At 38.6% G+C, this 15,216-nt stretch overlaps 1 protein-coding gene across 3 annotated transcripts in view; it reads left to right on the top strand.

The window, feature by feature from the left end:
* The window catches only part of UTP6 (UTP6 small subunit processome component), a 39,183-nt gene extending 26,614 nt beyond the window's left edge, over positions 1-12,569 (top strand). For 2 of the 3 annotated variants that reach the window (XM_072747746.1, XM_072747745.1), the window contains exons 13-20: positions 339-416; positions 3,180-3,359; positions 4,730-4,839; positions 4,978-5,080; positions 5,254-5,363; positions 6,742-6,808; positions 10,255-10,327; positions 11,200-12,569. In XM_072747746.1, coding sequence (XP_072603847.1) covers positions 339-416; positions 3,180-3,359; positions 4,730-4,839; positions 4,978-5,080; positions 5,254-5,363; positions 6,742-6,808; positions 10,255-10,327; positions 11,200-11,357 — 879 coding nt within the window. In that variant the 3' untranslated portion in view covers positions 11,358-12,569. The remainder of the gene's footprint in view (positions 1-338; positions 417-3,179; positions 3,360-4,729; positions 4,840-4,977; positions 5,081-5,253; positions 5,364-6,741; positions 6,809-10,254; positions 10,328-11,199) is intronic. The other variant, XM_026016182.2, reaches the window with a different exon arrangement.
* Positions 12,570-15,216: the final 2,647 nt, after the last annotated feature.

A 15,216-nucleotide genomic window follows, 5' to 3' on the forward strand; every position in this document is an offset into this window, starting at 1 on the left:
GTGGCTGACTAGAAAGTGACTGTTTTCTGGAAGAAGGGCATACACATGGCTCCTTTGGGGCCTAGGACAGCTTCCAAGGACTTCATGCTTAACCTGAGCTCTTTCTCCTTACGGGTGACCTGTCATTCTGAAGGTCTGAGTCTGCTGCATCCTTATTTGGGCCACCTGGTCAGGAGGCTCTCTCTTACTCGGCTATACTTGTGCGCTTTTTGGCTGGTCTGATCATGAGTGAAACCACCTCAAGTTCCTTCTCTGTTTTCAGAAATATGCAAAACTGCACTTGTTCCTATACCCTACTTGGATGTTTGTAACAAACTGACAGATTTTTCTGATTTCAGAGACTGGAAAGAACCATGATGGCATTCAGGAAGGCACATGAGCTCCGACTTCTACCAGAATTCCAGTACAAGCAGTGGGTAAGGGCGCAGTCACTGCCAAAAATATGTACTTAATTCTAGTTGGTTTGTGCTGATGTCAAGTGTTTTAATATCTAGTTATATGACTAAGCCCATTTGGAAGTTTGGTAGGGAAGATATATAGACATTATATATATGTTTGTTTCTCAGTATTTGATGCCAAAAATGTTATCTGTACCAGCAAAGGAAGGAATGTCATACAGTGGAAAACATTCAGAACAAGGAGTCAGAGGTTGGGTTTATTTTGTATGTCTACTCATCCATCTTTTCCTCGACATCCTTTTCCTAATATATGCGTAGCCCAGAGTAACCATTGGTATGGTAACAAAGACAAGTTAGATGTGTTTCTGTGTTTCAGAACATTCTAGTAAAAAGCTTGTTAACCCATTCTAACTCTTGAGTGGGTAAGGATTATTATGGAGACCAGGTTAATGTGCTGAGGGAATATGTAGTCTAGATTGAGTTTTGTCACTTAATAGCTAGGCAACTTGGGCAAGCCACTTAACCTTTCTGAGTTTGGTCTTTTTTTTTTTTTTTCCTTTCTGAGTTTGTTAACTTGATTTTATTTTATTTTTTATTTTTAAATTTTTAAATTATTTTTTTAAAGATTTTTTTTAATTTTTTAATTATTTTTTTTATTTTTTAAAGATTTTATTTATTCATGAGAGACCGAGAGAGATCGATGAATCGGTAGAGACACAGGCAGAGGGGGAAGCAGGCTCCATGCTGGGAGCCTGATGTGGGACTCAATCCCAGGTCTCCAGAATCACGCCCTGGACTGAAGGTGGTGCTAAACTGCTGAGCCACCCGGGCTGCCCGTTTACTTGATTTTAAAATAGTGTTAGTGATCCTTGTTTTTGACAGCTCACAAAGTTGTTGACATGTACGAAAATGTTTGTTAGCATTTAAAAAATACTGGGCAGCCCTGGTGGCTCAGCGGTTTAGCACCACCTTCAGCCCGGGGCCTGATCCTAGAGACCCAGGATTGAGTCCCACATCGGGTTCCCTGCATGGAGCCTGCTTCTCCCTCTGCCTGTTTCTCTGCCTCTCTCTCTCTCTCTATGTCTATCATGAATAAATAAATAAAATCTTTAAAAAAAAAAAACTTTTTACGTGTAGCTAGGTAAGGCATATATTGTATACTAGTCTGCTTTATTATATACCACAGCTGAGGTACCATTTTCCCATTATGGCAACTATTTGGGAAAAATCCCAGGGGTGGATGAGTTCAGCTGCTCCGGTTTGAGCAATTGAATATTGGCAAGACAGTCACACCCTATAAATTTAGGTGGACTTTGCTTTGAATATTACATTGGCAGCCTGTCCTCTGCCTGTCATTACTATTTGGTCATTCACCATTCTGGCTATTCAGACATCCTCTGCTGCCCCAATCTCTAATGCTGCCCTTCCTAAGCCTACTACCTCATCACTCTGGTGCCTTTGCGTTTAATGAGAGTTGCTCAGTATACTGCCTCTAAACTTAAAACGCATAACTGATCTACATCCATCATTTTTCCAAATTATATTTTTCACAGAATGATCTTTTAACATTGGTGATCAGATTATTCTGTGGCTTCTCACTGTGCTTTGGATAAAACTGGTCATTCTTCCTAATATGGCCTTGGCCTCACCTATACCTCTCCAGTATACATTCTACCCCTTCAGCCACATTGAACTTGGATTTCCTTTTATATCTAGGCTTTCTCATCTTTAGTTCAGCCTCTTACATATGCTGTTTGGGAGAGCCTTCTCTAACTAATGCCTAGTCTTAAGCCTTAGCATAAATGATGTTTCCTGTCTCATCACTGCCATAGACCCTGTTGGGTGCTCCTGTTCTGTACTCTTATGTAGCATATGATTCTTCTTCTGTCGTGGCAGGTATCAGGTTGTGTCTGTTGTTAGACTAGAGGCTCTTGGGTGGAGAACATACCCAATTTTCTCATTATTGAATCTAGCATATGTAGTGTGCAATAAAAATACTTGCTGAATGAGCAGATTACATATTGCCATTTATTTGTTCTTTCACAGTTTTGTAAAATTGAACTGGTTTTAGGTTATTTTTCCCCCTTTGTTACAGTGGTGTGGCTGTAAGCATTTTGAACACATAAGATTTCCTTCTGTTTATTTACTTGTTGGATGATATGACCCATTACATAGCATCAAATACATTTCAGAGAAATTGTACCAGTTTATTGTGCACCCAACTCCATTTGAATGAATAAACATTTCATTAACCCACAAATATTGGTTTTGTCTGCTCTTTATATTTTCTTTGGTGGGCTAGGTTTTGTTTATTTTTTTATTTAAAAATTTTTTAAAAAATTTATTTATGATAGTCACAGAGAGAGAGAGGCAGAGACATAGGCAGAGGGAGAAGCAGGCTCCATGCACCAGGAGCCCGACGTGGGATTCGATCCCGGGTCTCCAGGATCGTGCCCTGGGCCAAAGGCAGGCGCCAAACTGCTGCGCCACCCAGGGATCCCTAGGTTTTATTATAATAAACTATTTTATTAAAAACTTAACTTTCAATGTAAATCATTTAGGCCCTCTATTTTTTGGTAGCCTTTAGAAATAAGAGCCAGCAACGGAAGAGAATTTCAGATTGCTTACTTTGTGCCTATTTGGCAGCCATTGCCAGAGGTTAAGTGGAGGAAATTACTGCCTTAAATGAGATTTTTTTTTTGTCCCTCCAATATAGATGATCTAGCTTTCAGTAGTTAATTTTCAGTAGTTAACTTTCCAGTGATCTTTTGTCTTACCTAGATTGACTTGTTGCTGCATCATGACTTCTTAAAGGAAGCTCTGGAGGTGGCAGTAGCTGGGACTGCATCATTTAGAGACTCTGTAACGATGTGGCAGATGAAGCTGCAGGTGCTGATTAACTCCAAGAGCCCTGACATAGCCATGCATTTTGAAGAAGCTTTTGTGCATCTGAAAGCCCAGGTCTGTAAGTTGGGTCTTTTGTGTTTCATTCTGTTTGGGAAAACTTTGAGACTGAGCCAAAGCTCATATGAAGTATGCTTGTCTGATGAGGGCTGGCCCCAGAGTGCATCTGTGCTGATGGGTCAAGGGTCAGTAGTGGAAGAATTTACTTCCATTTAGTAGCCTAGTTCTACTTCATTATTTGAAAAATGACTAAATCGTATGAAATTCTGTTTTGATATCTCAAGTGAGAAATATTAAGAGTATTGTTCTCACTTGCTTCCAAAGCTATACTTAAGCCTGAGTTATATTTTTCATTCTTTTTAAGATTTTATTTATTTATTAGAGAAAACAGGGGCAGGAGCAGAGGGAGAGGGATAAGCTGACTCCATGCTCAGCGCAAAGCCCAATGTGGGGCTTGATCTCGTGATGCTGAAATCATAACCTGAGCTAAAATCAAGAGATGGATGCTTAACCAGCTGAGCCTCCCAAGCCCCCTTAAGTCTGAGTTTTAAACACACATGTATGTCTAAATCCTAAAACTTTGCAGTGAATCTTTTTTTAAAAAAGATGTTTGTGTATTTAGAGAGCAGAGGGAGGAGGAGAGAATCTCTAGCAGACTCCGTGCTGAGTGTGGGGCCTGACAGGGGACTTGGTCCCACAACCTGAGCTCATGACCTGAGCAAAATCAAGAGGTGGACACTTAACTGACTGAGCCACAAAGGTGCCTTCCAGAATCTTTTTTTAAAAAAATATTTTTAAGTAAATCTCTACACTCAACATGGCTTAAACTCACAACCCCAAGATTAAGAGTCACATGCTCCACTGACTGAGCCAGCCAGGGACCTCCTTTTATATTAGTAGGAAAATAGTATTCAAAGTGGGAAAAATTTTTAATTATTTTATTCTATTTATGTGTGCCTCTAGGGCAAGAGTGAAGATCAGATTCTTGAGTCTGGCTTTGGTAGTGTTTTGGGTCCTAGACCGCAGAGTCGTGACCTGGATAACTGGGGATCTGACCAGCTATGAACCATTCATTGCTTAATTCACAGATACCTGATGGCAGTAACTAGGCAGTACTCCAATAGAAGGGAGCTGGTGCTGACAGGAGAGTGCTACTTGGGGGTCTTGGTCACAAGTCGATCTGCACTGGCATGCCATTCCTTCTGGGCACTGAGCATTTGGTCATAGTGAGGTCGGACTGGGAGTGAGTTTGTATTTTACATAATAAGTATCTTAGTAGGAGCCTGTCTTTATAGTGACTAGTTTTCAGAGCAGAGAGTTAAGCTGTTCTATGCTTTTTCTTCTTTCTCGTTGTGACCAGTCTGTCTGCCATTGTGGATTTCTTGGGTCATTTTCTAACTTTTTTTTCCCTTTCTTACTGTGATCAGGACTGTCTACCATTGTGGATTTCTTGGGCAGAGTGGAGTGAAGGTACCAAAAGAGAAGAAGACACTGAAGCCATTTTTAAGGTCAAGACCCCATGTTCTGAGTCTTGTGGGTGAGAATGAGCAAATAAGTTTACTGGTTGGCTAGTTTTTTAGAGTTATTTTTATTTTTTATTTTTATTTTTAAAAAAGATTTATTTATTTATTTATTTATTTATTTATTTATTTATTTATTTATTTATTTATGATAGACATAGAGAGAGAGAGAGAATGAGAGAGAGGCAGAGACACAGGCAGAGGGAGAAGCAGGCTCCATGCCAGGAACCCAGCGTGGGACTCGATCCCGGGACTAAGGCAGGCACTAAACCGCTGAGCCACCCAGGGATCCCCTAGGGTTATTTTTATAGCATGTGTTCCTAAAGCACTGTTAATTGGGCAGCCTGGGATGGTTCTGGGAAAATTTGTTTTGATATTTATAAATTTCCTCACGCAGCTTTTTTTTTTTTTTTTTTTTTTTTTTTTTGTAGAAAGCTCTCTTAGCTGTCAAAGGTACCGACTCAGTCACTCTGAAGAATAAGTACCTGGATTGGGCTTACCGAAGTGGGGGCTACAAAAAGGCCAGAGCTGTGTTTAAAAGGTGCTTACAAACTTTGATTGCTGTTATTCGTTTCTCCACTCCATACTCAGCTCCTCATACCCAGGTTATATGTATGGCAAATAGTACCTGAGGAAGTAATCCAAGAGACTTTTTAAAGAAGTCTTTCTTTGGACAATAAAAATGGTTCATACCCATTGTGGAAAATTTAAAAAGGTGGGGGAGATAAGTAGATAACTATTAACTCATTGTAATCCTATTAACAGGAGGAAAAAGCATTTATTTTATTTAATTTTTTTTTTCATGCCAGGATGTAGTATTTTTAATCTGTTATTAAAGCCAACTATAGCTGAAAATTCAGAGCGGAAAAAGCATTTAATGTTTCATTTAAAAACTTTGTTTTCAAAAAAAAAAAAATTAAAAACTTTGTTTTCTAAAAAAATAAAAATAAAAAAAATAAAAACTTTGTTTTCTCATATTTGAGATTTTACTATAACCACATTTTATATACCGCTTTTGTTGATGAATATTGCACAGGCCTTTTCCCTGTCAGTAACAGTTATTCACGAACATCATTCACTGGAAATAGCTGTATGGTACACTGCTCTATGGATGTGCCATGATTTAGTTGGCCATAGTAATACTGCTTTGGTGAACATTTCTACGCAAATATTGTCCACACTGGAAATTAATTCCTTAAAATATATTCTTAGAAGTAGAATTATTGGTTTCCTTCAGAAAGACCTTGAGATGTAGTAGAGGGAACTTTATTTTTTTAAGATTTTATTTATTTGAGAGAGAGCGAGCATGAGCGGGGTGAGGAGCAGAGGGAGAAGCAGATTCCCTGATGAGCTGGGAGCCCGATCCAGGGCTTCATCCTGGAACCCTGGGATCATGACCTGAGCTGAAGGCAGATACTGAATGAGCCACCCAGGTGCCCCGTAGAGGGAGCTTTATTTTTATTTATTTATTTATTTTAAAGATTTTATTTATTTATTCATGAAAAACAGAGAAAGAGAGACAGGCAGAGGGAGAAGCAGGCTCCATGCAGGGAGCTCGATTCCTGGACTCCAGGTTCACGCCCCGGGCTGAATGCAGGCGTTAAACTGCTGAGCCACCCAGGGATCCCATTTTTTTAAAAAGATTTTAAAGGGAGCTTTAAACTGTAAAAATGAGGAAGAGGAGGAGAACAGGAAGAAAACTGGACAGAAAAGAGTTTGGTGGAGGTGAAGAGTAACATTGAAACACCAAACATTGAAAACGTTGAGAGTTACTGGTGGTCAAGTCCAGTCCTTGCATTGCATTGTGGCCAGGTCTTTACTAAACCATGCATTATGGAGGTGCTGGCATAGGAATTTAGATTCATGGGATGTAAGAGGCTTTCTTTCTCTATGGAAGTTAACAGTTTTCTTCTTTTTAGTTTACAGGAAAGCCGTCCATTTTCAGTTGATTTTTTCAGGAAAATAATCCAGTTTGAAAAAGAGCAAGTAAGTGTTCTGTCTGCATTTCTTATTTGGGAAAATGAATTAGTGGTTACTCATATATGGCAGCATTTTTGTCATGTAAAAAGGTCTCATATATAGTATGAATTTCGGGTTCCCTTCATCTAGCCGTTTTTTCATAGAGATGGTTAAGGAATGATAAGCAAAGAAGAGAAAGTCCCATGTCTGGAAAATAGAAAACTTACATGTTTCTTCATATAGAAAACCCTCCCTGCCAGGCTGGGCAAGGTGCTGCTTCCCTGTCTCTGAAGCACTGTGTTTGTCTTTTGAATTGGATTATGAGGTAGAGAGAGAGTAGGCACTCAGTACTGTTTCTGGTGTGTGTCGTTATTATTATTATTTTTTAATTTATTTTAGAGAGTGAGCATGTGTGCATGAGTTGGGGGAGGGGCAGAGGGCAAGGATCCCCAAGCAAACTCCCTTCCAAGCATAGAGCCCGATCTCATGACCCATGAGATCATGACCTGAGCTGAAACCAAACCAAGACGTTGGAAACTTAGCCAACTAAGAATACACAGGTGCCCCATGTTTCTGATAAATATATATATATACACACACGCATACATACATACACACACACATATATATATTTTTTAAATTTTATTAATTCATGATAGACACAGAGAGGCAGAGAGAGAAGCAGGCTCCCTGCAGGGAGCTTGATGTGGAACTTGATCCCAGGACTCTGGGATCATGACCTGAGCCAAAGGCAGGCATTTAACCACTGTGCCACCCAGGCATCCCTGTTTCGTTTTTTTTTTTTTTTTTTTTTTCTTAAGATTTTATTTATTCATGAGAGACTCGGAAAGGTAGAGACATAGGCAGAGGGAGAAGCAGGCTCCCCATGGGAGCCTGATGTGGGACTCAATCCCTCCACCTAGATTTCACACCCTGAGCCAAAGGCAGATGCTCAACCACTGAGCCAGCCAGGTGTCCCAGTTTCTGGTATTTTTAATTGAACTTATGAGTGAGGAAAAATATTGGGAGGTCTCCATTTAAAAACTAATATACGAGGGGTCACTTGGGTGGCTCATTCTGTTAAACGTCCAGCTCTTGATTTCAGCTCAGGTCATGATCTCAGGGTCATTAAATTGAGTTTCCGTGCTGGGTGTGGAGCCTGCTTAAGATTTTTTTCTCTCTCTTATTCTATGTCTCCACACCCCTCTCTCCCTCTCAAAAAAAAAAAAAAAAAAAGATAATATAAAAAATAATACATGAAAATCCAAAGGTGTCTGTGGTCTGTGATCCTATCACAATAATATAGCCAACCATATTAATTTTAATTTTTATTAAGTTTCTGTTTATGTGTATATGCATAAGTTTTATTACTGACTTATGTGCCATGTGGAAGTTCTCTTTTTTTACTTAATTTTTAAAAAGATTTATTTATTTATTAATGAGAGAGAGAGAGACAGGGACATAGGCAGAGGGAGAAGCACAGCCTTGCAGGGAGCCCAATGTGGGACTCGATTCTGGACCCCGGGATGATGCCCTGAGGCTAAGGCAGATTCTCAATCGCTGAGGTGTCCCTTTTTTTTTTTCTTCTTAACATTAATTTGTGAACACATTCCTGTGTTTTTCCATGGTTATCATCTTTAACAATTGTGGTGTTATTCTTAAACCTGCAGTTTTCTTAACTAGTACATTAGGTGTAGGTTGTTTCCAGATTTTTGATACTGAAAACAAGAATGCTATAAACATTTTGTTTATACAGTATTTTTTTCTTTCTTGGAATTCTTTTTTTGGGATAAATTTCTGGGACTAGAGAGAAAGTTTTTTTTTTTTTTATGGTTCTTTATATATTGTAAGATGGTCCTCCCAAAGAAGTGTACTTCTTTATAGTGATAAATCAGCAGATATATCAGTATATTTATTTCCTTACATGCTCTCTAAATCTGCAGTATTGCCTTTTCTCCTTTATTTTGGTGTTTTGATTGGTGTTTGTTATTTTTACTTGAATTTTGAAAAATTACTAGTGAGGTTAAACACCTATATATATATATTTAAGTATTTATTTGAGAGGTGAGAGAGAGTGTGTTTGAGAGCACACAGAAGGAGAGGGAGAAGCAGACTTCCCACTGAGCAGAGAGCCTGACATGGGACTCGATCCTAGGACCTTGGGATCATGACCTGAGCCAGAGGCAGATGCTTAACTCACTGAGCCACCCACATACCTGTGAACTCTTATTTTTATAGTTTTAATCATTGTGTGGGTCATTTATCTGTTCTCGTCCTTATAGTACAAGGGGTAACATAGCATAATAATAACTAGGCTTTGGATTAATAACATAATAGGTATGTATGTTGGGCAGTTCTCAGCCTTGTCATCCTTCTCCATAAAGGAGGTCATAATAATACCTATTTAGGGGTGTGCAGGTTATAACACCAGAAGGGGATACTGCATAGAAAGGACTTCGCATAGTCCTGTGCATGTTATGAGTCCTTCCCAGAGTGTGATTCTGTTTTTCATGCATGTGTATGATATGGGGTTAAATTGACTTTTTTTTTTTTTTTTTTTTTTTTTTTTTTAGAGCATGAGCAGAGAGGAGTAAAGGGGAGAGGGAGAAAGAGGCTCCCCACTGAACAGGGAGATGGGGTTTGATCCCAGGATCCTGGGATCATGACTTGAGCTGGAAGCAGATACTTAGCTTACTGAGCCACCCATGTACCCTAAAGTGACTTTCTATAAAATAGTACAATCTTAGTGAAGAGAAATTTGAATGAAGAAATAGTTTATTTGACTATACAAATGTATTTTTAAATCGTAGCTGTTATTGTCCTTTGAAAATGAAACAAAGGAGAATACATTTAAATGGAAATAGAGGTAAAGAATGAACATTTATTGATTGTAAAGTTAGTACCTGCTACTGTGCTAGGTGCATAATTAGTCAGCATTTTAATTGAATCCTTATGGTTGCTCTAAGAGATATCATTATCCTTGTTTTATGGGTGAGAAAACTTTTAAGGTCAGAGAGTTTAAACTTGCAGAAGGTTATATAATTAGTATTTACATATGCTTTGCCTTCATATAAAAAGTGCCAGAACCCAGACACAAAAGAAAGAAATCCTTAGCCACAAGGAATAAACCTTCCCCATTTATTTATTTAAATCCTACTCTTCCCTCAGGGCTTTCAAATGTATTTTCCTGTGAAGCTGCCCATGTTCCCCCAACTGAGAATTAATTGGGCTTTTTTCCATGTTACCATAGCAGAATGCTTTTATCACTGTTTGACATAGCCTTCACTCTGGTGACTACTGCATTTGACTTTTCTCTGGATAAGTTGAGAGCCGGGCTGTGTTCATCCTAAACCCCAAACCTTCTCCCCTTCAGATATCTGATAGGTGATAGCTGCTTAACAATGGGGTTGAGAGGAACTTGTGACATTATGAATTAAGCTTTTGAGGCAAGATTGTCTGATTATTTTTGTTAGGAATCCTGCAAGATGGCGAACTTAAGAGAATATTATGAGAGGGCTTTGAGAGAGTTCGGGTCTGTAGATTCTGGTAAGTCCGTTCTGTTTACGGGTGTGGTGTATAACCCATTAGTATGGTTAGAACAGTGCTTACCTCTTTTTTAGGTCATGGCTGTCTTTAAGAATAAAACTTGCATCCTTCCCCTGCCTCCTCCCTTAATTACTTTGTGCATAAATACTTGCAGACATAATTTGGCTTATAATTTCAAGTTCACAAGTTCAATTGTTCATGGGTCTTCTGTTAACTCTGGAGTAGAGGATGATTTGCTTGCTTTGGTTCACTAAAAAATTGTGATATTTGTAAGGGAAAGGTTAATAATGTAGGTCAGAGTAAAAGAGTGGGAGTGATAGCAAAGGGGTTGTGGGATGCTTATTGACATAAGTTGTCATTGGCTGTTGCCACATTGTACTCATTTTTATAGGACTCGTAAAAACATCTTTCTGGGTATGTCATAAAATGTTTACTTATGAACTCAAAAACAATGTCTAGTTGTTAAACTTAGATTGAAAAAAAAATTAGCTTTTACAAGGTTTTAGTAGACCTTCTGGTGAAATGAATAAAAATAGCATATTTAATAGCCCAAGCAAGTTTTATTAGGCATGGTAACAAAGTTATAGTGAACTCATTGAAACTCAGTTTCACCTTGAAAGAGACTCAGCAAAAGCCTCCCTCTAAAATATTTAGTATTTTCGTTTATGAAATACATAAACTGTCATGATTTAAAGTGAAGTTTTCTACTTAAAAAAAGTTTGATATGCCTTAATGTAAAGGTGAGAGAGGTAATGTTTCACACAGGGCTCTAGGGAAATAACAGCAACAAGTTAAGTTTCATAGAAGTCTTACACTGAATATTAAGTAGTTTATGTAATAAAGCCTTGTCAATTTTTTGCTTCCCTTTAAAGATCTTTGGATGGATTACATCAAAGAAGAATTGAACCATCCCCTTGGTAAACCTGAGAACTGTGGACAGATCTATTGGCGAGCCATGAAAATGTTACAGGGAGAGTCAGCAGAGATGTTTGTAGCTAAACATGCTATGCATCAAGCCGGCCATTTGTGAGAAGAGGAAGAACACAGCTAACTTTGTGAAATAGTATTGTAAGCCCTCTGGCCAGTTCTGTATTGTGAGTTCACCTGCAATTTGCTAAGAGGTGGCAGACAAGATGGCTTTCTGATTTTGAGACGTGCTTTAATTTTGTTAATGCATTAGTCTTTAATTCCAGAAAAGAAAATTGGTATTTAGTGGCCAGAGGCTACTTGTTAAGGCTGGACTTATTATTGTAGTCCTAAATGTTTTCCAATATATATGGAAATCATAAACTTGAGTTTCTTTCGTTAACCCTGGTCAAGAATGAGTATCTCTAATCTGGACCTAGGGACCAATGGAAGTGGAGGAGAATGTACATTTCCATTTTTTTGTCCTCCCTTTACTAAAAAAGTATACATGGTGTGCATTTGTTGTAGGAAATAATGGAGGGAGCAGAATAACGTGCAGAAGGAAATAAAAACATCCCATAACCTTATGCTCTGGAGTTCAACTTTATTTCCTTTATGAGGATTTTTGCTATTTTTTACTTTTTTTTTTTACTATTAGATCTTCTCATTCATTAAGTGTCCATTATTAGGATAGAAGAGAAGCTTTTTGGGATGGAAGTGGGGGTTGGAGGAACAGAGCTGGACATCCTGAGAGAGCTTATTGATGGTACAGAAGAGAATTCTGGGTACTGGGGGCAAAAGTTGACCTTTAAGAAGATAAAGACATTATAAAGGTGTCTTCTGTCTCAGGGACTGATTTTTAGAGAAGTGTCTACAGTGGGGAGGCCCAACAACAAAAAGGAGGGCAGTGGGTAGGGAGTAGATTAGAGCAGCAGAGAAGGCCTTCAGAAGGCAAGTTGGAGGAAGGCTTGGAGCAGAGAGGGCATTCTGGGAGCAGGGGAAGCAACTGTTTGAATTTTACATCCTATAACTTAACATTGATGTCACTGAGAAGAGCATTCAGTGTAGTTTTATGTAATATTATGTTTCACTTATGTTATTTTCTATGTCATTAAATAGCCTTAAAAACATCTAATGAATTTTTAACATTTCGTTGTATAGATGAGCATGACTTATTTTACTAATCTCTTGTGGTTGGACATTGTTACCTCTAAGTTTTTTCTTATAAATGCTGTTGAAGATTCTTATAAATCTTTGTTCACATCCCTCATTATTTCTTTAGGAGATTGATGTTCAATGGTAGAATTACTGAATTAAAGGATATAACTATCTTAAAGAATATTGACATGTATTGCTAATTTGCAGTGTATGAGAATACTTTGAAGCAATGTAGGAAAATGTCAACACCTTTACCTGTAGTGGGTATTATATTTTAAATTTTTATTATTTAAATAGAAGAAAAGTGAGATGTCATTGTTTTAATGTGCATTTTTTATATTAATGAAGTTAATGTTCTCTTATTTTTTCATGTTGACTATTTTTAAAACTTTTTCTTATTAATTTAAAAGAGTTTTTAAATTATTAATTTTTAGTTTGTCTCTCCTTTATTGCAAATAATTTGTCCCTAGGTGTTTGTTTGTTTGTTTTTTGTTTTGTTTCGTTTTGTTTTGTTTGGTGGTGGTATTTGATTCCCAGAGGATATTTTGGTGTGTGTATGATTTCTGTTGTTGAAAACTCTTCCTCTTGCTGAAGGCAACTAATTTTTTTTCCCCAAGCAGTTAACTAAATTTTCTACAACCACTGTTTGTAGCCATTTTTCTCTATTGATTTGTGGTACTTTTTTTTTTTTTTTAAAGGATTTTATTTATTTGAGAGAGAGAGTGCATGAGCAGGGGGAGGGCCAGAGGGAGAGGGAGATGCACTCCCCACTGAGCAAGGAGCCTGATGAGGGGCTTGATCCCAGGACCCCAGGATCATGACTTGAGCAGAAGGCAGATGCCCAACCAACTGAGCCACCCAGGCTCCCCTCCCCTTCTTAAAAAGGATTTATTTTTAGAGAGGGAGGAAGAGCATGAGTGGGAGGGGCAGAGAGAAAGAATCTCAAGCAGAGTCTGGGAAGTGTGGAGCTGGACACTGGGCAGGATCTTAGGACCCCGAGATCATGACCTGAGCCAAAGTCAAGCTGCAGTTGAGTCAGATGCTTAACTGACTGTGCCCCATCCAGGCGCCCCTGTGGTATGACTTTTATTACATATTAAGTCCTATGATACTAGAATCTTAGGACATTTTTACTTTGATCTTTTGTACTCTTAAGTGTTTTTTGCTTGTCTTTTTTTTGTTTTGTTTTGTTTTTGTCATTTGTTTTTTATTTTATTTTATTTTGTTTTGGTCATTTGTTTTATTTAAAAAAAAATTTTTTTTATTTATTTATGATAGTCATACAGAGAGAGAGAGAGAGAGGCAGAGACATAGGCAGAGGGAGAAGCAGGCTCCATGCACCGGGAGCCTGACGTGGGATTCGATCCCGGGTCTCCAGGATCGCGCCCTGGGCCAAAGGCAGGCGCCAAAGCGCTGCGCCACCCAGGGATCCCTGTCATTTGTTTTAAAGTAAGAAAAATGTGGGCAGCCCGGGTGGTTTGGCGGTGCCTTCAGCCCAGGGCGTGATCCTGGAGACCCAGGATCGAGTCCCACATGGGGCTCCCTGCATGGAGCCTGCTTCTCCCTCTGCCTGTGTCTCTGCCTCTCTCTCTGTCTCTCATGAATAAATAAATAAAATTAAAAAAAAAAAAGAAGAAGAAAAATGTCCTCTTTCACATTTCCATTAAGGAAGTTTAAGATTCTGAATACTTCCATGGCATTTTTGTTTTAGGAAGGAGGTACGTATTGTTTATAAGAGATGAGAGCGAAGAGGGTAGTGGTTGGCTCCTTTATTTTTATTTTTTAAGATTTATTTATTGAGGGAAAGTGAGCGTATTTATAGATGGAGGGGCAGAGAGAAAATCTCAAGCAGATTCCATGCTGAGTGCAGAGCCCAGGGTGGGGCTCCATTTCACTACCTGAGATCATGACCTGAGCTTAAATCAAAAGTCTTCTGCTTAAATGACTGAGCCACCCAAGTGACCCTTGGTGGCTGGTTCTTAAAGCAAGGCTATGAAGGTGGATCACCCTGCGGTCATCACAACTCAGTATATGGGGCTCACCTTAGCAGGTTGTCAAGATGCTCCTAGCTAGTGCACCTAGAGTTGCACTGTTAGTTATGGTAGCTTCTAGCCATGTGTGGCAGTTTAAACCTATTGAAGTTAAATATTTTCTCATTTACACTGTCCACATTTCAAATTCTCAATAACCACATGTTTATCATACTGGACAGCACACTTTAATAGAGCTTTTATTTCCACTAGTAAAGGTTTTATTGGAGAGTGTTGACCTAGATCCAATTAGATTTGGGAAAACTTGACTCATGGGTCAGAACAGAGCACACCTTAATTGGTCACATTCTTTTCTCTGCATAGAGGAAAGAAAAGATAGTGTGTATCAAATGTTATGCTAAATTTTTTTAGAGTAGTAAAATTTTTTATTTAAAATTTTAAATTTGACTGTAGTTGACACAATGTGAACATTAGTTTCAGGTGTACAACATAGCAGATTCAACAACTCCATATGTTAGGCTGTGCTTACAAGTGTAGCTCCCATCTGTCACCATATAAGTCCACTACAATAGCATTGGTTACATTCCCTATACTGTACCTTTTACCCCATGACTTATTCCATGATTAGAAGATTGTGTCTCTCACTCCCCTTCACCTGTTTTGCCCATCCCTTCCACACTCCCATTATACTAATTTTTAAAAAATATCTTTTATGGTTTTCTATTTTTTGAAGGTTTTATGAGAGAGAAAATGGGCAGAGGGAGTGGGAGAAGCAGACTTCCTGCTGATGCTGAGCAGGGAACCCAATGCCAGACTCAATCCCAGGACCCTGGG

The sequence above is a fragment of the Vulpes vulpes genome, chromosome 2 (assembly GCF_048418805.1).
Source record: "Vulpes vulpes isolate BD-2025 chromosome 2, VulVul3, whole genome shotgun sequence".
NCBI classification, from domain to species: domain Eukaryota; kingdom Metazoa; phylum Chordata; class Mammalia; order Carnivora; family Canidae; genus Vulpes; species Vulpes vulpes.